The sequence below is a fragment of the Orbicella faveolata genome, unplaced genomic scaffold, assembly GCF_042242905.1.
Source record: "Orbicella faveolata isolate gen_17 unplaced genomic scaffold, um_ofav_v1 contig_24, whole genome shotgun sequence".
Classification (NCBI taxonomy): domain Eukaryota; kingdom Metazoa; phylum Cnidaria; class Anthozoa; order Scleractinia; family Merulinidae; genus Orbicella; species Orbicella faveolata.
This window is the reverse complement of record NW_028301552.1, coordinates 29,835,930-29,863,703: the sequence shown is the minus strand read 5'-3', so window position 1 is coordinate 29,863,703 and position 27,774 is coordinate 29,835,930. Positions and strand designations below refer to the sequence as shown.

The 27,774-nt window shown below is 38.1% G+C and overlaps 1 protein-coding gene across 1 annotated transcript; it reads right to left on the bottom strand.

Annotated features, from left to right (window-relative positions):
* LOC110066588 (lysosomal cobalamin transporter ABCD4-like) lies at nt 1-27,765 on the bottom strand. Its single transcript, XM_089292789.1, has 21 exons — nt 27,708-27,765; nt 27,487-27,617; nt 26,784-26,911; nt 26,378-26,517; nt 25,552-25,668; nt 19,224-19,349; nt 18,963-19,056; nt 18,018-18,069; nt 15,422-15,543; nt 13,985-14,076; nt 12,981-13,061; nt 12,474-12,568; nt 11,530-11,583; nt 11,227-11,283; nt 6,275-6,366; nt 5,875-5,920; nt 5,472-5,521; nt 4,942-4,994; nt 4,273-4,349; nt 4,046-4,161; nt 1-3,701 (listed from the first exon to the last, which is right to left on the bottom strand). Exons 1-21 carry the CDS (start codon nt 27,725-27,727, stop codon nt 3,633-3,635), a joined length of 1,812 nt encoding a protein of 603 aa, XP_089148915.1. The 5' UTR covers nt 27,728-27,765; the 3' UTR covers nt 1-3,632.
* Between the last annotated feature and the right edge of the window lie 9 nt (nt 27,766-27,774).

Sequence of the window (27,774 nt, the reverse complement as noted above, 5' to 3'; positions counted from 1 at the left end):
TGGGGTAGAATAAAAAAATCTTTTTTAATCTATAATTTTATAATCCATGAAATATTTTCGTTCGCGCGCGATTCGTCTAAACGCGTCACGTGACAAATTTGTCCCCAGCTAAAACTGTGGAATATCCAAGTGATATATTCCCCCATTTTCAAAACTGCTCGTATTGCGAAAAAAATATTTGGAGGATAATAAAAGCAATAGCCCACTTTTAGCTTTACGCTCTGGTAAAGCTGTTAGCTCCTCAGAACAGATAATGTCTGCGGGAAAATATCCGAGCATATTTTCGCGCCAAATGGAGGCTATTGTTTATTTAGATCTTTTCATAGAAAAACAGCAAATACGACGACAATCAAATAGGAGAAACTAAAAAAAAAAAAAAAAATACTTAGGTTTCCGTTACAATACAGTACGTTTCACTAAAATTAACAAAAAGCAATAGGCTACCAATAAAAGCTACTTGGCTTGACTACTTATCGATAATTTTAATAATTTTGGTCATTTGAGAAATTTCAAATACAAATACAGAACGTTATAAAATAAATTGAGACTGCATATGTTAAATTTTGACATAGATTCATTCACATAATTTATAGCGAACTATTACAAACAATAAATACAATCATTTTATGTCATAACTGAAATACTACGAAGTCGAAATTGCGTTACAATATTTTTTTTAATTGAACCATTACATAATGCTAATTATTAGAACGCGAATTTAAATTGACCATTGCAAAATGGACCTTATGATTGCATATTTAAAATGAGCCATTACATAATAGAAAGGATGATGGCTTAGTTAAATTGAACCATTACCTAATAAAAATGATGATTGCACATTTAAATTGAACCATTACATAATCTAAATGATTTCCTATTTAAATTGAATCATTCCCTAATTTTACCAAAGCCAAAACAAAGCTAAAATTGAACCATAATAAGATATTTTGTCAAACAAACTTAATTTTACGTCTAGGGACCCAGAGAGCACTACATCAGTTTCTAAAATTAAGAAAAATAAAAACGTCATCGGGAAAGGTTGATTCCCAGGGAAGGTAGGAGAGATGTGGCTCCACTTCAGGCGCTGTTGTAATGAAATTACATCTCTAGACTGGACAAGAACCAGATACTATCCCATACAACTTGAATTAGGTAGCACAGTTAAGTGCTTGTGCTGGAAATTGTGAATTAGAGCCCCTGAATCACAGGAACAAACACTTTTGTAAATCTTCGTTGAAAGGGGCCACGTCACGAGCTCAAAGCTTCAAATTGACAGAGCAGCGACCGTTTATGGGTAAAATTACGACCAAATAACTAAGGATTACCTGAGCGTTATAAATTGATGGCACTTTCATACAAATTGAGAACAACTGGAAAAATGTTGGCTCGATGTTTTTAAGCTTACACAATTGAAATCTGTTTTTGTCTTTTCTATCTTTTGGCTTTTCTGTGTTTCTTCTGAGTTTTTGCACAGTTTTAAGCCGTTTTTGTGATATTTCAGTTCATTGCCCGACCAGTTCATCACCTCTACCTATAATTGCCTAACATCGCATGACCTAGCCCCTTACAAGCACTCGAGCAGTTACCGATTCTTAGAGGTAAACATCGAAAATAACACGAGCTTCCAGAAGCAGTCCGAAAATTGTCACGTGCAGTCTGATGCAATGAGGCCATGCCACGTTGCTTAGCAACTTTTTGGGCCATTTTCTAAACACTTTAAAATAACGTCAGCAGGGATACACGATAGTAAAATGATTTTCGTTCCCAGGGCCCCTGCTTCGGCTCTTTCTCTCCCGTCAAGGAAGGCGGTGCCCTGAGAACAACGTTGTCACAGATTCAACGTGACAAGCTAGTCAAAAAAAAAAGAGAATTCTCATTGACTTCCTGAGCGGTCCGAATTTTGAAATACAGACTGGTAAGAAAGACCACGAACGAGTTAGCTTTGGCAATTGCTATTCAAAAACATTGTAAAAAGAAACACTCTCCTTTTGCTCCATGTCTGACGGACGATTTCAATTAAACTTTCATACAGGAACTCTACAAAAGGCAAATATATGCTCAATTTTGGCTCAAGCGTTTACCAAGAAAGGATGCATTAATGTGTTAGCAGATTTTTAAATGAGTTATTACAGAAATATGATACTTTATTGAATTAGCTTGTTCGGTCTGTATTGGGAAATATCGGTCTTGCTCCCCAACAAGAAACTGACGTTAGTTCAATAAGATTTAATTTAATATCTATATTAGTAGTAAGAGTAATTTTTCACTGGCTAAAGGAAATGAAATAAGTGAAAAATGGTTTTCTCACACGCCGCTGGTGCCTGGGTATAGGTCATGTGACCCATAGGGCGTGCAGTTGTTTTTGTTGCGTCCGCCATTGCCGACTTTCCCACCCACCCACCCACCCAAAGATTTTAAGTTTAAATACGATGCCAGTATAATGTACAAGCCTTGAACATTTTTCATTTCCCGTCTTTAGCGTAATGCTGCTTGTAGTAGCTTTGATTTTGCAGTAAAGGTCAGGCGGCGGAGATCAGCTTGACATGGCTACCAGTGGTGTGAGAGAATATAGTAATAGTACCTAGCTGTCAATAGTATTGCTTACATTATGAGTGCAAAATTAAAAAAACAAACAAACAAACAATTCAATTCGTAAAATATAAGTTAAAGAGGCTACTTAACAATAATAGCTCTGTAATATCTACATAGTTAAAATATGATAATATTATCTACACGTGTATAGTTCTAAATCATAATTTTCAAAATCAAAAAATATACGTTAACCAATTGAATTCAATTAGTAAAATATAATACGTAATTTGGGTATTGACCGTGCCTAAATTCACAATCAAGCAGTCAGAAGTCTTGCCAGCCGTCATTAAGTGACTGACCGAACATCGCTAGCTTTATGGCAAATACCGAAATACCTAACCGTACCTTTTGGTTCACTTCGGCAGCTTATCAGCATTTCAGCCATGAGGATATAACAGGGTTCGTACTCCTTGAAGCTTTTAAAATTCCACGACTTTCCATGACCTTTTCCGTGACCTTTCCGAGTTTTCCATGACTTAAGTTAAGCACTTGTTCTCACAGTAGTATCAAAACAATCATTTATTTAACGTATTTTCCACTGTAAAAAATGCTTAAGACTCGTGCTTGTGTCTATTTCTACTGAAATTAAAGCCTGTTTTTTTTTTTCTCTCTTGTTGCCTTTTAATTTTCCGAAAGCGTACTGCTTTTCCATGACTTTCCATAACCTTCACTTAAATTCCATGACTCTCCAGGGCTGGAAAATGAAATAATAAATTTCATGACTTTCCAGGTTTTCCATGAGCTGGAAGAACCCTGTATAAATACGAACCATGGCTCGACCAGGCTAACCTGATATGCTATTGAGTGTGTCAAAAAGGCGTGATTAGGTTTGAATATTTACTACACAAATATAGTTTTTTTTTTTTTCGCTTTCTTGCACACGTATACCTGTCTATCAATTATTACATGGTTAACCAACATTTCTGCAAATTCAAATCAACTACGTAACAATACCTACACAATTCAAAGCTAGCCCTGTTCATATGCATGTGATCTGTACCCCAAGGATAATCCAAAAATTCGCGTTACTTGAGCATGCTCTATTCATCTTTGATTTTCTTGAATTCCCACCCTCCTTCTCCGTCCAGTTTCAAAATAAAGTCGTGAAGCTAAAAGACACAAAATGAGAAATGACGTTAACATTTGTATTTACTTATTCTACGTTGACTAATTTGGTGCACTGCCTCCCACCCTCGCCTTCCAGGTTTGTCGGAATAGCTCTTAACTTGCGGGCGATATTCACATCTTGGCGAAGACCAATAAGAGACTCGGCCCAGTCTACACGGATATCTGTAGAATGACGTCATCAATACGAAATAATTAAGCCTAAGCTTGCACGTAACCAGATTGGTTGTGGAAGATCTAAGTTCCAGATTACTTGGACGTCTCTCGGGTGGAAGAACTGAACGTACAAACGTAAGTATAAACCTTAAATATCGCACGAGTTACATACCTCTCTCAGTGACTTTCTATGGCCCACACTAACAACTGTAATACCAAGCTGTTTACAGGATGAGTACAGTCTGGTCTCCGAGGCCACATCTAAAGCGCTTGTAGCTTCATCAAGAACTGAAGGAACGAAATAAACCAAAAAAGAAACACATTAAAAGTGACTGCGGCTGGAAATCAAACTGCAACTTTTGTGAGTTGTTCCCATAGAAGTAATTCAAGGCTACGTACGTGCTACTAGAGGTCGATGAAAGAACAAACGAGCGAAGGACAGCCTCTGCATCTCTCCAGGGGACAACATGTCCTCCCTATATCAAACAAATAAAAAAAACTTTATTGAAAACAAGTAAAATAATGTGTATAGGACAGCTACTTTAGCCTACCAGTGAGCTTTCTTTGAGGTAGGAGGCAGTGCAGCCCACCAACGGGTTTTAGTCGCCGGCTCGTTTACAGGGACCAATTTCGGGAGACTCTGCCGCTAATGATCATCAAGATGGACAGATTTTAATGAGAATTTACCCTTTCGTCGAATCTGAACCAGCTCAAATGTTCATGCATGAGAGATTACTCTTGTTTGAAAGGCTCTTGTCGTGCTCTGTCAGTGTGTTTGACCACTGGTGAAGGTCGATTAGAGTACCTAGAACCTAACGTCTGTTCAACCAAAATACAAACCCGCCCCTACCCTCCTAAACAACGTTGAGAAGGGTAGGGGCATCGAAAGACGTTTTATCAAGCAGTGCAGTTTAAATTTGTCCGTGTTTGATCCAAGAAATTAGAAAAAAATATGTATATTTTGTAAGCCTTTGCGATTTCTACATGGCAGCCAGACGATTCCTCACTTTCCTACAGTGAGGATTTGTGAAGCAAAACTACAAAGTGCTGTTGGTCTTCTGTACTCACCAATTGGAATCCACAGGGTTATCAAGACCACCAACTCGGGCACACAGAGTGGTCTAGGAAAAAGAAAGAGACAAAAACAGCTAGAATAGCATGATTAACATTATATGATTGAACAAAATCAAATAAACTTCTGAAGAACGGTGTAGAATAAGAGAAACGTAGTTTGACAACCTTGGGACTAGACAGCTTGGGAGCAAGCTATCCTACAAGTTCTTGGAGTAAAGCTTGCTCGCTGGGAGTGTCTAAGTGTCCTCTTAACTGGAAACCATTGAAACAAGGATTAGTGTTCTGTTAGGAGAGGTGTCAGTGTCTGTTTATGAGAATCTAAGAATGTAGCGGTGTTAGCGAACGGGAAGTGTCTGTTTTACATGACGATCTGAGGGCCAGACTAAGATAGAATTATTTTAAATATGCTTCTTCACAAATCGAGTCCACGCGCTCATGACAGACTCTCTCAAAATCATAATTATAATAATAAAAAAATCTTCACAGAAGTAACTGGATTAAGGAGCGAAGCACAAGGTACTTACGAGCCCAACATTGTCCAGAAGCTGAAGAAGTTTCTCATCTTCATTGCCTCCTGTACATGGCAAAGAAAAATCGAAGATTACAAATACAGTGGAGGAAACAAGTGTCACTTTTGGCAAATCTTCGTTGCCGAGCTCGAACTTTTACCAATTCGCATTATCCAATCAAAAGCTAGCGCGAACACTCACGAGTAATCCGAAAAGCACCACGTCAGAATGACGAAATAGGAAACACATTAGGCTGCTTCGAAATTGCCCTGTCAAGAACGCGGGCTCAGTCAATTCTTGGCATCAACTGGTGCTTATTCTTCCGACGGTTATAAGTCCGAAAACCCGTTTTTGTCAGTTGTATTAGATTTTTCAGTGTTCTGTTGCGAAAGTTAACATAGGCCCAAACTGTCATCACCTGTTTCAGAGTCAACTCCATAAGGATCCTCACAAGGGTACATTAACTAGAAAATAAGAAATATACAATATGAATATTGTTGAGCAAGACTGAATTCGATCTTGCTAATCATGATTGTTAAAGCTTAATCAAAGTAGTTTGCAAGTTTCAAGATTGAATAAAAGCGCACAATTTGTCACCCACTTGTTAAGCGCATTATTTTGTTCATTGAGATGTGTGGGCCAGGTCTAGGTTTTCGTCATTTTTCACCATTCAATTTGTTTTTTGATGCCGCAAAAATCTTCCAGTAAACATTCCTTTACTACAAATTTCTTGAAAAAGCAACGCGCAGTGTGTACTCTCGAGCAGTCCGCTCCCTTTTCTTTTGTTCACTATTGTTAATTATTCTGAATGAGTTTACCTGTTGCCGTAACGTGCCATCTGTTAGAAAAGACTTCTGAGGTAAGAACAAGACAGCTTTAGGACTGAACGGAAGAAATCGCAAGACTTCCCCTGTTAAAAGATGTGGAGCAAAACTCATATTACATTTTAGAGTGACGAGTTTGCGCCACTCGATGACGTGGCTCTGCAGAGATTCGTTAAACGTCTCTGATTGGTTATAATTTGGGCGTACAAATTCAAACCGATAAACAACCAATCAGAGACGCCACACGGGTTTCCGTAACGCTACTGGAATTGATCCGAGGACATGGGAGACAACAGTGGCAAATCGATCTGGCTGGCGACAGTCCATTTCCACCGGGACTGCCATGTCTAAAGCGGAATGGAGGCGCAAAGAAGAAGAGAAACGTGAAGAACAGAAACGCCGCCTTGCAGCCTCTCATCCACCCCCCACCCTCCCGTGCCCTCACTGCCCTCGCAAATTCTATGCAAGGATTGGCCAGCTCAGCCACCTCCGAGGCCATCAAAAAAGAGAAGATCGTACTGTTAAAAGAAAATGATGCTCGGACACGAGCCAACGCCGATGACAAAGTCATCAATATGGCATTTTTCGGGTCCAGTCGGAGACGTTTCTCGAAGATAAACTTAAATAAGTTTACTTGCAAAGCTAACTTAGTAATACATAATTTTCAGATTACCAGCCCAAAATTCCATACAAGTGCACACACGATTATTAGTTAATAGTATAATCTTAATTTAGATAGTTATCCAAATTAGTCATAGCAACTGGACCGAGGGAGTAATCATGTGAGGAATTTAAAAGTCGGACGAGCGCGCAGTGCCGGCGAGGCTGATTTCAAATTACGAGCACGATAACACAACCTCGGATTAGGGACCGTTCATTTTTTATAAGGTAGGGGGGGCTGGTGGGATTTGGGGGGGGGGGGGCCTGCGAAAAAAAATGACTTTCGAGGGGGGCCATCCCAAAAAAATAAGGGAAAAAGGGGGGGTCATGTGAAATATTCTAGTAAAACTTTAAAATGGCATGATGTTTGAATATCAAAAAAATTGCTATAGAATAAACATAGAAGGCAGGATACAAATTTATCATAAACTTTCCATTTGCTTTAAAAAAACGTTTTGCGACAAAAAGCATTTGTAGCTACTGAAAAGAAGTATTTAACACTGTTATTTTCGAATGCAACTTTCACTGGCAGTCATCTTCATCTTCGCTGTCGTCGAGTTCTTCGTCGCCGCTTGTGCTGCTATGGGAGTCTCTTTCACCAATGCTGCAAGAAGCAGCAATGCTTTCCGTCAGAGTGTACTCTTCAGGGTACATGAAGGTGTAAACATAATCTCTGACTTTCTGCTCAAGGTTGGTGGTGATTCTGCTTCTTGCAGCATTGGTGAAATAATTCCCTTCCAAGAGCTGTGCGATGTATGGCCCATCTCTTCTAAATAACGACGTGGCAACATGCTCAACTTCAATACACTCTTCCGGGACGGCCGTTCTAGGAGGGTACACAAGGCATTGTGGAAGATCATTTCCTAGCAGGTTTCCAACACAGATTCCATAAACTCGTTGGACGTTGTTTTCAGTCCGCTTCCTCTTTCTTTCATTTGACTTTCTGCGGTTTTCTTTTTTCCTTCTCCTTTTGTTGATGTGCTGTTTGAGTATGCCCTTGAATATGCTGTTATAATTGCTCTTCTTATTTTCTAGTGCTTCCATGTCCTGCGTGACCTTCGTCAACTTAGCTTCTATAAATTTGATCTGTTTTACATTAAAACTGTGGGCAAATTCTTCGCCCTGCTTTAAAGCAAGCCCATTGGACTGAAAGAGTGTGGAATCGTGGCATTCAACTTTTCCACCATTGCTCTGTGTTCTTTGATGGAGAAGTTCAGTTTTCTTCCATCACTGGGCTTCAACTGGTACCCTGGCATGGAAAATTCACTCGCCCTTTCTGAACAGCCATCCGCACTTAGAAAGATTGCTTCTTTTGCTTGTAAGATGTCAAACTGCCTGGATCGTTCAGCTGTAAACCTTTTCTTAAACGACTCGTCGCTTTCGCCATTATTGCGCATTTTGGAATGAGCCTCTTTCATGATTATTATGGACGTGCCCCGTTCTACATCGTGCAAGACATAGCAGCACTCAACTAACGTCAAGGAGCTTAAAGCAAAAATACGCACTCAACGTATAGCATCAACCCCATTTTAAAGACGGGGTTTGCAAAAGAAGAGGAAATAAAAAGGAGGAATAAACATATACATCGAGCAAGAGAAACACAAGCTCGATCAGATAGCTGCAAGAAACATAGGAATGTCTCTAGACAAACGTATAGCTTTCTCAAAGTAAAGCTACGGCGTCTCCGAAGGAAATCGTAGGAGAACAAATATGATATCCGTGATAACGATCTACCTACTGTGCTTGCAAACAGTTCTAATCACAGCCGGGCCCGGCGTCACAATATAGAATGCAAGTAAGCAACATGTTCACGGTAAATTTCATATTCTGTCCCTCAAAAGCAAATTCATGGAGATTTGAAAGCATATCTTGCAATAGAAATGAGCCTAAACAATGCATAAACACATGGCAAATTACAGAGGTGTCAAACTCAACGAGTCGACATGCAGATAACAGCGGAAACCATGCAGACCTATGACCTGTAAAAATTTGCCATGGCACGATCTAACGGCTCAACTCCACTAAAATTCCTCCTTATTACAAAACATGAAGTGCCCTTCATGAACACGAGTGAAGCGACAAGAAAGGTCGAGTGACCGAACAGAGAACGGTAAATGTACAAATGTCACGAACCGTAAAAGTCGTGTAGGCTAGTCAACCCCATTTTACCTTGAAAATTAAGAAATTTTAAACCATAGATAAATTTAAACCACAACAAGTATGCTAAAATTTATAAAAAGTAATCCACTATTAGCAAGATTTGAGAACACTCGTAGCTTTTTGTTTTACCTGGACAGGGCAACATTTATACATGCCTATCACTAGAGTAGAGGTAAAAACCTTCCAATAAAGACATCTGTAAATAAAATGTAACAATGTGTTTCACACAACACATCAACAGATTTCCAGTTTTTTCACAACACTTCTTACTTGGTTTAGTATCACAATGCAGGAACAAGGAAAGACTCTGTTCCAGGCCACTGTTACTTCCGTAAGATTGAGAAGTTTATGAATGAGCACTATGAGGAGGGGGAGAACTACAGAGAGTTTCTAAAGTTGTCCTGTCAAGAAAAGGTAGGAGAAATTTGTTCTTTTTGTTGTGAATGGACTGGATCACCCATAGAAAGATATCCTAAACCAGTTCCTGACCATTCCTGCCTACCGGAATACCACTACCTCTCCTACCAGAAGACCCCAAAAGAAGGGCGTGATCCAGATGACTGGCAGCCAAGGGTCCAAGCGAACAAAGAGCATGGAGATGGCAGGCTGGTTTTATCTGACCCAGAGAGCGTTGCTCTATTTGCAGATAAGTTTATTGTCAAATCAAAGTTTGTGGTGGATTATCTTCAGCATCTTGAAGTGCTGGAATTTAAAAGGAAAAGGAGAGCAGAAGAAAAGGCAAAGTTAAGTAGGGACGCAAAAGATAAATCATATGAGCATTATCCTTGGACTGAGTTGTGCGAAGATCTAACCAAGCTTAAAAAGCAACGTGTTCCAGAACAAAACAAGTACTTGAACCACCACGGGCTGAAGCAGCATTTGAAAAGCAGCAAGAGTGAGAAAGTAAAGGCAATTGTAAGACATTCATGCTTGCGGCAGAAGAGTCCTCTCAGAGCTGGCCAACCAACACTGAGAAATGCCAGGACATTGACACAAAATGACAACAGGGTAAGCGCTGACAGCAGTGAAACGGATGAAAGTGACAATGATGTGTATGACAGTGATGCCATTGACTCTAGGGGAGAAGATGACTCAAGTGATGTCATTCTTGCATTCATCAATTCAGATGAGGAAGATACCAATGAGAGGCCAAATGCCACACGCTCAGGGCGAGCCATAACTAGGAGATCCGAAATTGACTTCTCTTTCTTTTGATTTGTTTTTTAAACAACAGCTCTCTGTAGTATAGGGATTGTACATATTGTCTTCATAGTGAGCACAATAACGTGAAGTAGGGGGATAATAGAGAAATATTAAAAAAGTTGAAATCTAAATATTGTTTGTTCAATTTTTTTTTTTTTGGGGGGGGTCATCCCAAAAAATGACCGCTATAAGGGGGGGCCATGTGAAAAAATTGGTAAGCTGAGGGGGGGTCATGCGATTTTTAAATGGTGCTTCCCAAATCCCACCAGCCCCCCCTCCCTAATAAAAAATGAACGGTCCCTTACTCCCTGGATTGTGCGGCGTGAGGTCCATTGCAATTACTTATTGATAGTTTTGATAACAAAATTCGAAATTCAAAAGCCTTCAAGAATTTCTTTTGAACGAAAAGTTGTTTACAAAAGTTTTACAACAGGAAGTAATTGGCGCACGAATGGAGAACTTTATTTCTACGGTTTGGCCTGCCGTCCACACCAATCCGTCGCGAAAACGGAGCTTTTCGAAAACGCTCTCCAAACCGAAGGAATTTAAAAACGCCCGCTTTTTAATTTCGTGTGGACTGAAAACATTTTGAAAACGGAGCTTTGCGAAAACGGTGGCGTCACGATAATCACGTGATTTCCCTGACCGAGTTTTCCTCAAACACAAATATAAAATGACCGGTGATTGTTGCGTTTTTACATTTCTCCGGCATAGTGTGGACGGAAAATATTTGATGCGTTTTCCAAGTGAAACCTCTGTTTTCAAATTCCTCTTGCGTAGTGTGGGCGGAACCTTACAGATAAACACCCACATGACAGCATGTGGTCCTATAACATATACTAATTATGGTAAACATCAAGAAACAAGATTATAGAAATACATATTACAGACCACGAAATTTATTAGGAATAAAACACTTGTACCTGAAAGAGGACTCCATATTCCACAAAGGATTCTAAAAAGTGAACTCTTTCCACTTCCTATGGATAAAAATTCCAAACCAGATTTTAGACATAAGGAGAAGTGTTAATTTATGTTGCAAGTAAAGATACTCAAGGACAGTGGCAGGTAACAGACACGCTTTGTCTGCTAAGTTAATAACAGAGCTTGAACGACAGAAAAACGTTACATTAGTTATCCTACTTGCAAAAAGTTTATCAATGGTTCGAGTTTCTAATTTGTATCAATTTGAATCGTTCAATCAAGGAATTATAAATTCTAATTACCTGTAGTTCCTGTTATGAGAATGGTCTTTCCATGGCTGACCTCCAAATCTAAATCTAAATAAAAAAAAACCCGGAATGAACCCAGAACACAGTGAACAAACAACACGTGAAGAACAATTGATGAAGATTTACGACTGCTCGTTGCCATTTTCCGTTATCTACCTTTTCTAATGATTCTTCATTCTAAAACACATTACCCACTGATAGTTCCATTTTTTATAGGATAAAGGTTAACTAGTCAAGAGTAACTGTATCGGGAAAGAAAAAACAATTGAAACCCAGTTGCCCGGTGCGCCAGTACATTTCGGTTTTCAGTTGTCCCTACTAAAATATTACTTGCCCAACAGGCGCACAATGTTCATGCCTTATCAACTAAATTAAACCATGCCTACACCTCATTGTTTTGCTCATCTTGCAGTCTCAAGTTTTTACATTGTCGACTGGACCATCCAAACTTACATTTTCACTTGCCCAAGAACAAAATTATCTTGTCAAGGGCAATCGGACCTGTTTTTTTCTCTGCTCTGTGTCTAGATTGTTTATAATATGACCGCAACTACATGTAGCCAGTACAACAACAACAACAACAACAACAACAACAACAATTTGTGGAGTTATATTTCGGTATCACTCCATCTTCAGATTATAAAAATGTCAAAAAGGAACACGGATATTACATGTAATTAGAAGGGTGGCAATTACTGATTAAGCAACTGTTAACAGATAAAAAATGACATCTTAAAGAGATTAGGTACAGGTAGATCTATTGCGTTTTAAATCACTGTTGAGCGATGGCTTAAGACAATTAATGTACTTAAGGCTTACAACTTTGTACACCAGAAGATTGATTAATCGCCTTATCATTGCCGCCTAGTTATATTGCTACACATATAAATAAAATTAACAAGACTATCTGTATTATAAAAAGAACAAAAAACCCTCACCTTTGACAAGGGGCTCTGTGCAATTTGGTGGAGCATACGAAACATTAACAAGCTTGAAAATTGCATCACTCCCGTGTGGAGCCGAATTCTCAGCGCTGAAACAACGAGAGATTTTTGTTAAAACGATGCTGTATGGAGCCTTAATTATTTCAACCTTAATTATTGAGAATGCCAATTCTCTTCACAGTATCAGTGCTGACAAACATGTAGCCCTCAAATTCCAGACTGAGTTGGAATAAAAAAGATGGGCTTTTTTTAGTTGCGAGAAAACTTGAAGAAAAACTCTTACTGGAACCAAGCTCAACCCACATGCGACTCCTGGCCAGAATCGTACACGGGTCAGACTGCTGCAAGGTGAATGGCTTCTCAGCTAGCCCACCTATGCTCCTCAAGGTGCACAGCTGCAAATTTCAATACCTAAGTGCACAATGCATTTACTTTCTTGCTGTGACTGAACAGCAAAGAAGACAAGATGTTGCGGACATAACGGTACAAGAATCAGTTTACCCTAAAGAATCTTCGTTTTCTGTCGTCTTCTCTTCTGAATCAGTTTCCATGGTAGCAAAACGTTCCAAAAGCTGACCTATTCTGTTAAAGACGAGAAACACACAAAAAATGCATATTATTAGCTGTTTTCAGAAAAAAGAAAAGATCTTGGGTTCCTTCTTGGTGCAGAAGACACAGGACAGATCACAAAACAACACCCCTCACAAAGCTATAATTGTTTTCACTGCGTTCCTCGTTCTTTCGTCCTTTTGTTCTCTGCTGTTTTACATCAACTGAGTCTTCTACCCCACTTAAGTGCCAGACCTTGCAATGGTAATATTTTGCTGCTGTCGTTAGTTGCTGTTGCTGTTGCTGGTGTTGCCATTAATTGCTGCTGTTGTTACATCTTGCATGCACTTCCAGCTTTCACATAGTTCTTGCACTCTTAGAAAGAACAACTGTTACACAGACTTCTCATGATCAGTACTGGACTTGATGGGGCGTTGATCCATCACAAAGAACTTAACAAGTTAATTTTACAGGCCTGCCTATACTGTACATGCCTAGTCGGTTTCATCAGGTTGCCAGTTCACTCGTGTTTGAACAGCAAGAGGCAAGAAGGTTAAGAAAATCTTTCTGGATGGGACTCTAGTCATCATATTAGGTAGTATAGTATCTAGCATTTTTGTGAAATTGCCTTGAAAATTTAACAGTAATCATTTACATGTATAATCCTGGCTAGGTTGAAAGTGGGGAGAAACATTATTCGAGGAAGGTGTCTTGCCTGAGAAAAACAACACCGTAAACCTATTGACTTATTTAATTTGACACAACATGTATGCAATTTCACTCATCGTGCTGGTCCTATGCTAGATCTTTTGATTACCAGGAAAGACGAAACTCTAATTGATGAGATTTTCGTCTATGATATCTAGCCAGTACTCAATCTTTGGGCAATCAATCAAGACTCCAAAACGCCAACTATAAGGCTACAGACTGCATTTCTCACATTACAAAGAAGTTACCTGTGAACATATCCAGCCATGTTGGAGATACTATTGGACAAGTCAATAAGCTTCGTGCCACAGTTTATCAAGTACATGGCAAAAAATGAGTTCTGAAATTTTAAACAAATTTAAACGAAATCAACTTGAGACAATCCAGAATGAAAAATCACGTTCAGAAGTCACTCCTCCAGTAAACCATTACGTGCATTCTAGATGTAAGCTACATGTATATGTATTAATGAAATGGGCTGTCTTATATATTAACAATCAATTTAATTTTAGAATGCTTATTGCTTTTAGAGCGGTTTTCATTTAAGTAATTGGTTTCGTGCCTACGCCACATGACTGGTTAAAAAAAAATCGCTCAATTTTTTTCATCCAATCACAAAGGACTTGAATGTGCTTTTTGCGTCAGCTTCATGTGATTTACTTCGAATTTTGATAGGTTCATTTGGCATTGGCTTGTCAGACAACCTGTGTGATTGTGATTGGTGATTGGCTAGAGTGATTACTTTGGTTTTGGTTTTACGACACTCAGTTGAAAACTGCTCTATTAAAATAACAACAACAGGTAATAACTGAATGGAATGGAAAACATTAGAGAAATAATAATTTGTCAAGTCACGAACTGTTTTTGAATGTAGCTCATAAAAAGTTGGCTAACAAGGATTAAAATATATACATTTCGCCGATAAAAGTTAAATGTAAAACTTTAAGGTAAAAAGCTGTTAAAATTGAGTCTAAACGTTTGCGATCTGTTTGATTATCATCAGAGTGAGATCGAAAACGTTTAGACTCAATTTTAACGGCTTTTTACCTTAAAGTTTTATAAGGATTAAAATGTTAACTACACAACTGCAGCTAGAGGTTCCATTGCAAAAGTTAACGGATATGGCTAGTTATGCTATCACTTCCATAAGAGAGTGAAAGGCCAAAAAAATATGGTTGATTTGATCAGTTTGGGAGTTTCCTGACATGCTTCCCTAGAGCCTGTTCCCAGAGGTTTTCTGACAGAGGTATTTTTTGACAAGTAGAATTTAAGTGAAATCTATGGAACCAGGGAATCAACACGCATGATTGACAATCTTTAACTTTTAATTGATCAAATACTTTTCTGAGCTGGGTTGATTGAAAGCCGGTCAACTTTAACTCAGGAATAAAAGTTAACCCAAGTGTCAATTGGTTAAACAATTCTTGTATAAAAGCGTTTTTTACTGTTTATATATATGTTTTATTTAGTTTGAGATTATTCAATTCAAAACTGAAGGGCAAACAATATATTAAACAGAAAACCTCACCAAAAAGCTACAAATAAACTGAAATCAAAATTTCTCGTTAATCCTGGGTCAGCTTAACTGGGCTCTAAACAACACAGCCCTGGCCTGTAGCCTTATCTTTTAATATCTCATTTTTAATTACAAAACAAATGATTATAATAAGTAAAGTGACACATACCCTGCTGATCTGAGCACCAAGCTCAGTCACAGATAAATCATCGTACTTTCCACCAAACAGAGCAATGGCTATAATCAGGTAACTTAGGATTGCACCCACATAATCAATAACATTAACGACAACTGCAAATGACAATGTGAAATTATAAATTGGTGAGCCATTATAGAACTTCCTATTAGCAGCTGAGCCCTGTGGCCCAGATGTTACATGTAAACATGCTGTGTTTGTCAAGACTGGGGCAATGATGACTGCTAGTATGGGAGACTGTTAGCCTGCAGGAGGTGTCTCTAACAAGATGCTGAAATGTTCCTTTTAACTTCACTGTTACATGTAATAACTTGAGAATGCATTGGAAGCACATATTTCAACAATGTGTAGGCCATGAAAACATACTAGTCTTATCAACAAGGTACTAACTCTAGAACACTACTAACAGTAACTATCCAAGTGGCAATGATAGAATGATGCTTATGACTGTTATGAATTAACTGAGTTGGTATACCTCCCACAGGGCTTCGAAAAAAACTTGAATTCCAGCTTGCCCTTGGGACAAGTACATGTAGCTCTCAAATTTTGCTTGCCCTGCTGGGCAATTGCAAGTCTTAGTTTGCTACTTTAATGATTTAGTTGTCAGACAAGTTGCCTGATCCCTTGCCAATCTGGCAAGGAAGAATGAAAAGTTACTTGTCCAGAAGGAAAATCTACCTGTCTGGAACAATGGGACAGCACTTTTTTTGAGCTATGCTCCCAGCTCAAAATATGTTTTCTGATTGGAAGAGAATACGTCATGAGTTGAAAACGCCCTAAGGTGAACAAAACTCACTACCTCTCAAGGGAAACAACAACTCGAGCTTTCGACTTGCACGCAACCAGGGCATGCATCTTGAAACCATGGCACATTTGTTCGCCAGCCAGCGTCAACCAAATAATGCTCTGGCAGTTTTTTCTTTTTTTCTATTTTTGAGTTGGAAGGTATAACAAAACAATTAATTACTGGCCCTATGGGAAACAGTGAGTTCTGCTCCCCCTCCACCCTCAATGTTTCCAACCTCCAACTCACTGTTTCTGTTGGGGTCAGTCATTATTAATAGTGTACTAAGTGCTTTTTGCTTACTGCAAGGCAACTCAATGCAATTTTAATCAAAAGTTTATTTTGCTTTCAGGACATGAGGTTAATCCAAAGTATGTTAATAGATATCATCACATTGATCCGTATGAGCGAAAAGAAAATTGCACAATTTTCCACCATATTTTTCAGAGATGGCTGGGGGCTAAAATGGTGATTTTCACACTTTCCTTGATTTTGAAAAAACTAAACACTGAGGTTATTTAGGCAAAATAGGATGAAATCCGAAATTTCACAACTGTCGCCTCACTCTCAATATTAAATTGGCTCTTAAAGAATTTCAGCAATACTCAAAACCTGAGCCAAAGAGCATGACCAAGACCAACTAGCTGCAATTACCGTGAAAGACTTTGAGAAGGTCTAGACTAGTTATTAATAAATATTAATAAAGAATTACATTGGGCACTACCAAAGATGGTCATGGCTGCATTAACATTAGGCGGCACGCTTGCAGTGGTTTCCAGAAACAAAATGACTGTCTGAGCTTTTGTTTAGAGATAGTTGTACATTGTATCAAAGTGCACATAAGAAGCTTCCCATCCTAACAAGCTTCCCATCCTAACAAGTCAAAAGAAAATACTGCAAATAAAAAACTAATTTATTTTGCAGACTTATCAATAATTGTACAGCTTAGAATTTGACTCTTTTGTAACAACTTTGCATCTTGCAATTATTGCAAAATGAATGTTGTTATAAGAGTTAATTCTATACATTTCTAACTTCTTAAGTATCAAATGCTTTGTAACATACATGTACACTGTAACATTGTATTCACAATCAATTACCACAACCAGCTCCTGTCTGGCCTCATAGCTCAGTTAAGAGATTTAAAATGGTCTAATTCGGAGGTCATGGATTCCATCCCAACCAAAATCAAAGCATTTTTCTTAAACTCAAGAGGTCACCCATTTCCTTTCTAGGGCTAACCCTCAGTAATTGAAATATTTTGGCTGATTTCCAGCACTCAGCAAATTGCTAGTGAGAGTTAATTCTCCATTTTCCAGTGTCTTACAGTAATACACTGCAACAGAAGCATATATATAATAAACAATGGTAGCAAGACTTCAATTCATCGTTTTATTGCGACAACGCTGTTTCGTATGGTCAAAGGATGACCACACTCATCAGGCAATATCAACGAATGACCGTTAAATTTCACAAACTGGCAATTAAAAGCTAACTTTAGGTTGCTATGAGATATAAAAACAGTTGCTATGATATGGAAAAACAGATGCTATATAACATTGAAAAACTGGCAAAAAAAAATAAATAATAATAAAATAAAAAAAAAATAATAATAATAAAATAAAAAATAATAATAATAATAATAATAATAATAATAAAAAGTAAAATGTTTGGATTATCCTCCTATTGGCTTCCCCTCCACATAATGACCTCACTAGTAGGATTTTGAAAATAGCAAGAATTAATTAGCATGCTTTATATAAATTGAAATTAAAAATTACTCACAGACCAGGATGCATTGTAAGTTGACAAGTCGTAGCTGTGTTTGTAGAAGTGACTGCAAGCAGAGAAAATGCAGCCTTCAGAAATATGTTATAGAGCTTGCTATGAAACAGTTGGGGCGGAATTTTCCTGTGATGCATATGCCCACTGGCTTAGCTTGACTGGCTGGGAAAAATGGTCACTTAAATGCTCTCGATAAATTGAATTTCATATTACACAACTCTCACTAGCCAGAGACCATACCAAGAGAACATCCCCTCTGACCTCCCTTCCCTCGGTCCATTATTTTATAAAAGAAAGATCTTGGTCTATGTTCTCGCAGTCTAATATTCATTCTTGGTTCTGATCATAAGACTGACAGATTTAAATAAACACAAGTCAGAGCACAAAAATTGATATTTCTAAGAAGAACATCAAAATCAAGGAATTAGGATTGATGATGTAAGAAGTGACGTTTCAATTGAACAAGTTTGTTCTTCACCGGTTTGAGATGGTGTGTAAAATGCAATGGAATGATAAGCTACATGTAGTTCAATGATAAATGTGCCGTTTTTTGTCACTGATGAGCTACATGTATATTAAGCAATGTTGCAAAAAATTAGGAAATTTTTTGCAGCGCTTGTAATGAGCAGTAACTTGACTTACTTTGGACTCCAAAGCCCAGATTTTGAAGTAACATTTTTAGAATAAAATAATAACAATTTGACAGAGCAAGAAATCATGAAATCAACCTATTACATAACTTCTGTGCAGAATTTGCACCTCAAACCTTTAGCTTGATGTTTACATGGATGTCCTTCTTAAGATATTCACTTGTAGGGAGTGCATGCCATTTGAGGCTGACATTTAATACATTTTTGAGGTTTCTACTCAGTGAGAGTTGGATTGGTTGAGAGAGATATCCACAGTTATTTTTAAATAGTAATTTCCTAATTAATTGCTTAATACCTGTAACCTTGAATTTGTTTTGTTCATCTCCAAGTCACCAGATCTGTAAAATGCTATTGACTCTGCATTTGATCTGATTTGCATGTGTTTAAACCTGAAAATCCAGAATTCAAAGTAATTAATATAGTCTATACTAATCAGACAGTAAAATAGCTTGTAAGAACCTTGCATGCTTCTAAATTCATGACTAAGACCACCATACTTTAACTAATTGTATAACTCTCTTTCCAGTATAGAAGAGAGAAGAAAAAGGCGAATTACCTGAAGTCTCCCTCAAGTTTCTCCTGCTTGACCACCACACTGACGATCGGAGTAATTATCACCTTGTTGATTATTGTCCCAAGAATAAAGTAGCTGTAGATGCAAACTGGACCAAGGTACCCTGAACTAAAAGAACAGATTCAAAATATAATGCTGTGACTAAATAAAAATCCTTTTATAAGAACTTAAAATAAATAACTAGATCTATAATCATGGCTTTTTAAGTATTCAGATGAGCTGCATCCTCCGAGGTATGGGAAAAGTACAGTAATGTAATAATGATAATAACAATAACAATAACAATAACAATAACAATAACAATAACAATAACAATAACAATAACAATAACAATACATGAGGAGCTTTACCCTCTAAAAAAATTCTGTCCAGGAGGTCTTTCAATCTTGTACACGACTTATAATCGCACGCCAGGAAATGTAACATGAAACAGGACCCGATACTTACTTTTATTTGTCACGCAGTTTTGCCTTTGCGAACATGCTTGAAGCCAGTGATGCGTTTGTCGCATCTTTATTACGGTACTTTCCTTGCTAAACCGCCAGAATAGCTCACTGTGGGGCTTAAAAGAGATGGTTATAATTTTATGACGTTTTTCTGTGTGGAAACATTGCCAACACCGTCGCGCCAAGGGAAGCCGGTTTGTACCAAAATAATTATGAACAATTATGGCGAAAGCCGCCAGTAGAATTCTACTGTGGTAACATATGTATGAATGCCGAACAAGATTGAAATCAGTAATTACTATATCATTAGTCTTAATTTTGGCATAGCGAAATAGGGATACATGGCGCACGGCACTTTCGATTGATGACTACGACTTCGAGTATATTCTATGTTTTGTTTGAGCCACATTCTTATGTTAGAATGATGTCAAGATATCGCAGTTTACCTTGCAATATTATTTTTTCTAGCTATATAGCTAGTATAGACGAGTGTGAATCCTTAAAGCCAGGTCTTGGAATAAATGACGTTTTCCTGGGTTAAGACAACGAGGCATGCATTTGGTGTTTTTGTGTCTCGATGATCATTGTTCATGTTGGACTAAATTATTTTTGGCGGGAAATTTCCGCACGGCATGGCCATCAATCCTCCGATCCACAATGCCATGGAACAAGGAAAAGACTGCAGTGGTAAGTTGCACTGAAATTATTAAATGTGCTGATAGCAGATCAGAGAGCTCTCATAGTTGCGTACGTATCTAGCCTAAACCAGAGAAAAGAGTTCTGTAGAGAACGGTTGTCATATGTCACAATGAAGCGCATTATCTGATTCACTTTGCGCTAAATACGTGCTTAACTCGGCTTAACTTGTTCTGTCTTGCTTGGGTAGTCAGTTCTTTATTGAGCTGTTGTTATCTGTCAAGCAGAATATTAACCTGCCGCACTAGCTTATTCTGTCTTGCTTGGGTAGTCAGTTCTTATTGAGCTGTTGTTATCTGTGGAGCAGAATATTAACCTCGCGTGCTAGTTTATTCTGTCTTACTTGGGTAGTCAGTTCTTACTGAACTGTTGTTATCTGTCGAGCAGAATATTAACCTCGCGCGCTAGCTCATTCTGTCTTACTTGGGTAGTCAGTTCTTATTGAGCTGTTGTTATCTGTCGGGCAGAAATTTAACTTCGCGCTTTAGCTAGTTCCGTCTTACTTGGGTAGTCAGTTCTTGATTGAACTGTTGTTATCTGTCGAGCAGAATAATAATGCTAACCTTTTCTGCTTTATTTATTTCACTTGCTTGCACCCCAGCATTTCTTACTTTCTTTGAGAGGTCCGTATTTTGAGTTGTTTCAATATTTTGAGAAAGGAATCATCTTCGTGCTTAACATAATATCTGCCTCTTTTTTTCTTTCTCCATAGGGAGCTGGTCTGCTAGCAGTATTTGTTCCGCGAACACGAAAGTTTGGAAATATCTTACCTCAGTCTTATATGTTAACTTGAGATTTCAGGACATTTAATAGATATTATTATGGCCATTTCGTGAAACGTGACAATATACAAATCTGCGGACCGCATGAGAAAAATAATGCCGCTGGATGGCCTTTTAACTAAATTAGTGTCATTATGCGTTACCGCAAATGTGACAAATAACACCTCGATCGTACGAAACTTGCGAACTTTGATCTTCAGTTACAGTTAATAATAAGCCATGGGTGGATTCAACACACCCATGGCTTATTATTAACCTAATTTGCATAGATTTTTTTCGTGGGCAAAGCTCGTCATGAGTAATAATAATAATAGTAATAATAATAATAATAATAATAATAATAATAATAATAATAATCAACTTTATTTAACTGAAAAACCAGTGGTCCTCATATAAATATTTACAGAGTAAAAAAGATGATGTGTTAAGAATTAAAAATATAGAAACTGATTCTCAAATTTATGCAACGATTATATAAAAAAACTGAGATATAAGATACACAAAAATATTAAAAAGCGAAGCATTGGATCAAGTCTAACAATTAAACCAAGAAAATTGAAAAATTAAAAATTTACATGACAAAATGGTCCAACTCCTTATAACTGTCCATGAAATGTTCAAAAATGGATGTTTTGAAGCTGTTAAGGTTAGGTTGGTTTTTGATATGGGCAGGCATCATATTCCAGAGGCGGCTAGTCGATACTGAGAAAGACCTTCCACCCTCAGACTCCCGTTTGAATCTGGGGCAGACAAGGTTTAATTGACCACGCCTGTTCGTTCTTCTGTTCATGTCTGCATTTCTAATAAGAATCTAAGTAAGATAAGATAGGCACTCCCCTAAAATCCATTTATATACCAATATTGACTTATTAACCGCGCGGCCATGGGCCGAGCGCGGTTCTAGGTTTACCCGTGGTTTATTTATTTTTTTTTTTTGTCGGTGACCAGACGCAGACCTCCGCTCGGCCAAAGTTTGAGTCACACAACGTGTGATGTTTTTCCGCCAGAAGCTGTTAAAACATAAATACACGGACAATTTTACGGATATTGTTTTCTTTTTTGTGGGTAAAATATATTTTCTTTTCGTTTTATCAAAGCGTTGGATTTAAAGGGAATAATAAATACGCTGAAAAAAGGTATTACGTCAGCCATGGAATGCGTTGACGTTGCAGCTTTCACTTTCGCTACGTGACAAATAAGATCATGTTTACTTTGCAAGTTTATTTCGCCAGAAGCGACGGTCATTAATTTATTTGCAATTTTTCGAGTATTTCTTGTGGTTTTAGGCAAATGAAGTAAATCCTTTGACTGTTTCATCGCAGCGAGTTCATAGATCAGAAGGAAAATTAAATATTTGCAAGCCAAGCAAAGAACGTGTCAGAACGTGCAAAGATTACGTCATTGATAGGGAAATAACCACTGTACTAAAGATAGCCGTAGATAACGCAATTCTTGAATTATGTGACTCGTGTGACTTCTTTGCTAACCCTTAACTCAAGGGAAAAAAACAATTAAATTTAATCGTGACTTTAAGGAAAGAAAGCGGTTTGTAATAGTGTTCGTATCTTCATGCCCATACATATCCCGAAGAAAGTTCCAGATTATAAGACTATTACGTCATCGGAGATGTCACAACGGCTACGACTGATGGTGCGATAATAGAGTTTGTGTTGATCAAGTGCTGTGATGTCTACAGTAATCAATGAATCATCAAAGATTGCTTTGGAATATGCACTGCGTTGCGACTGTAGTACTAAGAAAACAGTTAAATTTTAAAAGCGCAGTTATAAGATCTAACAGATCTTCTTGTTTATTTTCGTTTCATGGTAAAATGGAACCCAACCTCATTGTTTAAGAAGTTTCACACTGTTCGTTTTTGTGTTGACACCCTGTATTACACGGGCTGCGCATTTCTGTAGCCTGAACACTTTCTGAATGTTTTCTACAGAGCAGCTGCCAGCACTACATGTAATTATTATCCACCATCCATGATCCAGCAAAAATACACAAATCTGATCTTAGTTTTCTCAAACATATATTTCACTCAACCTCTACCTAGGTCAATCATAGATCCAATTTGCAAACAGTTTGATGAAAAAATTCTAAGGGTTAACAAAATTGGATTAGACCTAGACTGTTCACAGCCCTTTATTTTCTCGTATTTTTATTTGATCATACTCGCAAATAGAATCGCGAGAGAATTGGATGCCAGCGCAAAACGGAAGACTTGACTGGGTAAGGGGTGGGGACCGAGAAAAAGAGAGGGGCTGTAGACATCTTTGGAAAAAAGTGAATTCCCCTTTCTCCAGAAACGGAAAATTCCCATTGGTTGAAAAGCGACAAAAGTATCATCTTCTTGACAATGGCTCATCATGATTGCATCCAGGTACGTTTTGCAGCTTGCAACAGTTGTCATCACAGACACGTGCCATGATTCGTAATAGAGCAGTTGTTTTTAAAATAGAATCCTGTTAAGAGAAATTTCAGCGTTTCTTCACTAAAGGATGAACAGATAGAGACTGCTGTTTATCTTTTTTGGTTGGAAGACGTTGTTGCAATTTTGCCCACCGGCTTTGAGGAAAGTCTGATATACCAACTCTACGCAACGGCAAAAGAAATGCAAATGTGCGAATGCTGAAACAAATCAGGAGAGATGAAAGACCTTAGGATTCCTTCCATTGCTTTGTCAACAAAGGAGACAAAGGAGGATGTGCTTCTGCTGATTGGTGAAGCGAAATACAAGCTTGTTTTCAGAAGACAGCAGAGGACTTTTTGGATACAAAATTCCAAAATAATTGTTATAGAATGAAGATTCTCCGCTAACAATTGTGTCACGCTTATTTGTAGTTGACGAGTGCCACACTGTGTGACACCTTCTGAATATATTACCCCCAGATATGTAAGAAGTCTTGCCAAGATTCCCCAAGCAAATAGCAAAAGAGCTAGCGCATAATCCTACAAAAATCAGAAGGAACGCTTGATTTCGGCTTTCTCCCCATTTTAGCAGCTTTTCTTGGAGTTGAAGAAGTCGTCTGAGATGACATTTTCAACACAAACACACCTATGCGATGTTTTTTGCAAACTGATACTTGTAATCAATTAATTAAAGCAATTTACCACTCAAATTTTATTGGTCCGATTTCGTTAATTGGTCAAGGGGTGGAGCTGTAAGTAACAAGGCGATAACAGGGGGAGGAGCCTAATAAGTCCACTTTTTACCAAAGATGTCTACAGCCTCTCTATTCTTCTTACTCGCTTCGCTTGCAGACCTCACCCCGCACCCCCGCATGTTTTGTGCTCACTTTGCTCGCTTTTTCTTTTGTGTGCATAAATAGAGAGGCTGTGAACAGTCAAGATTAGGCCAAGTCCAATTTGGCAGCCACAGGTTTAGAATTTTTTTACATTCAATTATCAATTGTCAAAATGTAGTGCTGCATTTTTCTTACTGATAGCCATAGTTGTTTAAAATATGTCAGTTCTGAGAATTTGGCAGTACATCAAGACAATACTGGCGTGGATACAGGATCTTAGAAAAGGGGGTTCAAGATAGGGACTGCCAAAGGTGGTTCCTTGTAGGAGGGTCCGAGGGCATCCTCTCCCAGAAAAGGTTTAAAATTGAGGTCCTCAGAAATGAGATTTCTGGCATTCTGAGGCCAAGTCAGTGTGTTATAAAGTCTCATTTTTTTTTTAATTCAGAGAGGTCGACTGAACCCCCCAAACTCCCCCCTCCCTAGATCCATCCCAGCAATACTTAGTTAATGGTTTCATTATTCTCATCACCTGTCTGTATTGTAAAATTAATGAAAAATTAGAGTTTGATCACTCCTCATCTTGAGAATTAAAAGGCCGAGTTTTATTTCCAAATAATATTATTATGGACTAAGAAGTATGGTAGTCATATTGCCTGTTAACTACCAGTTGTACACAAACTGTGCATGTCCAAACAACTTGCTAATTTGGGTGCACTACACAAATAGATTGAAATGGACTTTACAAGTAGATTAATTTCATGTTACTGTGCATCTGTTTAATAACATTAAACAGAAGCATGAAAAATTTGGTAAGAACGAGAAAGTGGCACTCAAGCCGTTAGGTGAGTACGTCACTGAACAGATGCAGAGCAATAGATCAATGCATGGCAAAAGATGCAAGGCAACATGGAATCCACTTGTTTTATATCATTTTAAAGAAACGGAAAAACTGTTAATTAATGACATCATCTATATGTCTCTCCCCTAATAGATCATTAGTAACAACTAATAATATTATTAAATGCAAGAATAATTGAATGAATTATTTCCCATGATAAATAACACTTATATCACAGTCATTATATACATGTACATGACTCTTACAAGCTTTGTTAACTGTTAGATAATAACTAACCTTTTATAACATTGGTATGTGTAATATGCAATGGTGAATGGTGAAATAATGAAAACAATGATTGATGATCTAAAAGATTCACAAAATTTGTCCACATCTTGGGTTATCCTCTGATCACTGTAAGCGAAAAAAATTGAATATATCACAAGGGCACCAATGATTACATGTTTGTGGAGAAAACTGGTTAATTAGCAAACAAAAATCCTCATTAGCAAAAACAGAGGGAAAATTGTTCAAAGCAAACCACTAGAACAGGATATATGGAACAAGCCAAAAAAAAGTATAGCACAATCAGAAGTTGGAAAAAAAAATTCCTGCTCAGTTTAAAACTTCCCAACCTGTCCCAGATAAAGATTGATATGGTCTACATGTAATGGCCAGAGAACACTGTGCTGACTGTTCTTCGGTAAAACATTTTACTCTGACTCACAGTGCCCAGTAACTAGCATATCATCCAGGGGGAGTAGAAGTACTCCTAGCCCAGAAACTGGGATAAGCTCCAGCCTGAATTCAACCACTTAGCTTGTATGCAGACTTTGCCTTTGACCTTACATGTAACTAAATTAATAAACAATTATTAAATTATAAGAACTCAAGGAAACTGGCAGAACTTTCTACCAAGTACTGGAGTTAATTCTTTCTAAACCCTGCCAAGCAAAGTAGAAGTGGTGGCAATTAGCCCAGGGATGTGCTCAGGACTGTTAAATTCATTACCTGAGAACAAACTAACCCAGGGTTTGAACCTAACTATGATCAGTCTAAGTAATCAATAAGCCACTACGCTGCCCGTTAATATACATGTATGTCTTGCCGGCTGTTAACTCACATGTTATCAAGTTTGTCCTCCAGTACATTCAACTTGTAGTAAGCTTTATGCTTAAAATAACCAGAGTGTAGCCGCCGGTCCAGCAAACCACGCCATTTGACATAAAGGATTCTAGAATCATACTTCACTGCGCTGTCTGCCTGCAAAATGTAGAATATAATTATTATAATTATCATATATAGGACAATATGTAAGCTATTGAGTTTACAGTCAAACCCATATTAAGAAGCCACACCTGAGGAAATGGGAGTACTTGTCACCTAATAGGGGTTTGTCAGGAATTAGCACATAGGGCTTCAGGTAGAAACATCAGTTTATTCAAATACAAACACAAAATGACATTAAGACAATAATGACATCGTGTGTTTGAACCAGACTGAAATATTTTTACAGTTTAACAACTTACCAGGGCAGTGCCCAGAATTAGAAGAGAGGAAGCTATTACAATACTCTTAAAGCTTGCTTTGTCACTGTCGAGAAGTATTTCATAAAATCTACTTGGAATCAATCCAGTGTTGTACACCAGCATTTGCTCTATACACAAAATAAATGGAGGACAGTTACATCATTTGTTAGTTTAATAAGCCCACAAGAAGGAATTAAACAGGTCCATGAGCAACTGACCCTGTCTGAGAGTAGACATCAGACAGCATTTTCAAAACTTTTCCCCCAAAGAAACAATTTACACCCTGCTATATGGAATTATGTCACAAAATTATGCTGACCACACCGTGGGGCATTTGGAACTGACAGAGCCATTTCATATGCTTGAATGGAATTTAATTAAAAAAAAATACATATATAGCAACCATAAAAGCAACAGGTTGAGATAGAAAACATGTCTGGGATGGTAAATGGATTTTGGTGTCTGGACATGGTCTGGTATGGCTGAGAGTTTTAAACTCCTTGTGGTGCACACCCCCCACACAAAGCTTCACAAGGCTGACCATCCCTACCCCCTCCCACCCCTGCCCGGGCGCGCGCTCGCCGTCCCCGTTACTTCCGGGGGTTCAAGCTACCTACATGAGATAATTATGCCGTCAGATGAGGACACAACGCGATCACAATTGAATTTAACTTTTGCATTACGTAATTTCGGCTTAAAATACCTGCCAAAGAAAGCCCCATTAACAGAACAAGGAGCAGAGAGCTTGTGGACAAACAGCTCGGGAACATGACCTTGCAACATCGCCAAAATCTTTTCAAAAACAAGCGATCCAACTTGTATTTGCTCGGAGGGCTGAAACGAAATAAAATAAAGCTATCGATATATCAATATGTACGAAAAGTGACGGATCAGGCCAGCAACTGTAGAATCTAAACAGCTTACGTTCCAAGGACGGCCGCCATTTTTCGGCTCAAATTTCGGCTCAAAGACAAAGTTCGAAGCCAGCAGT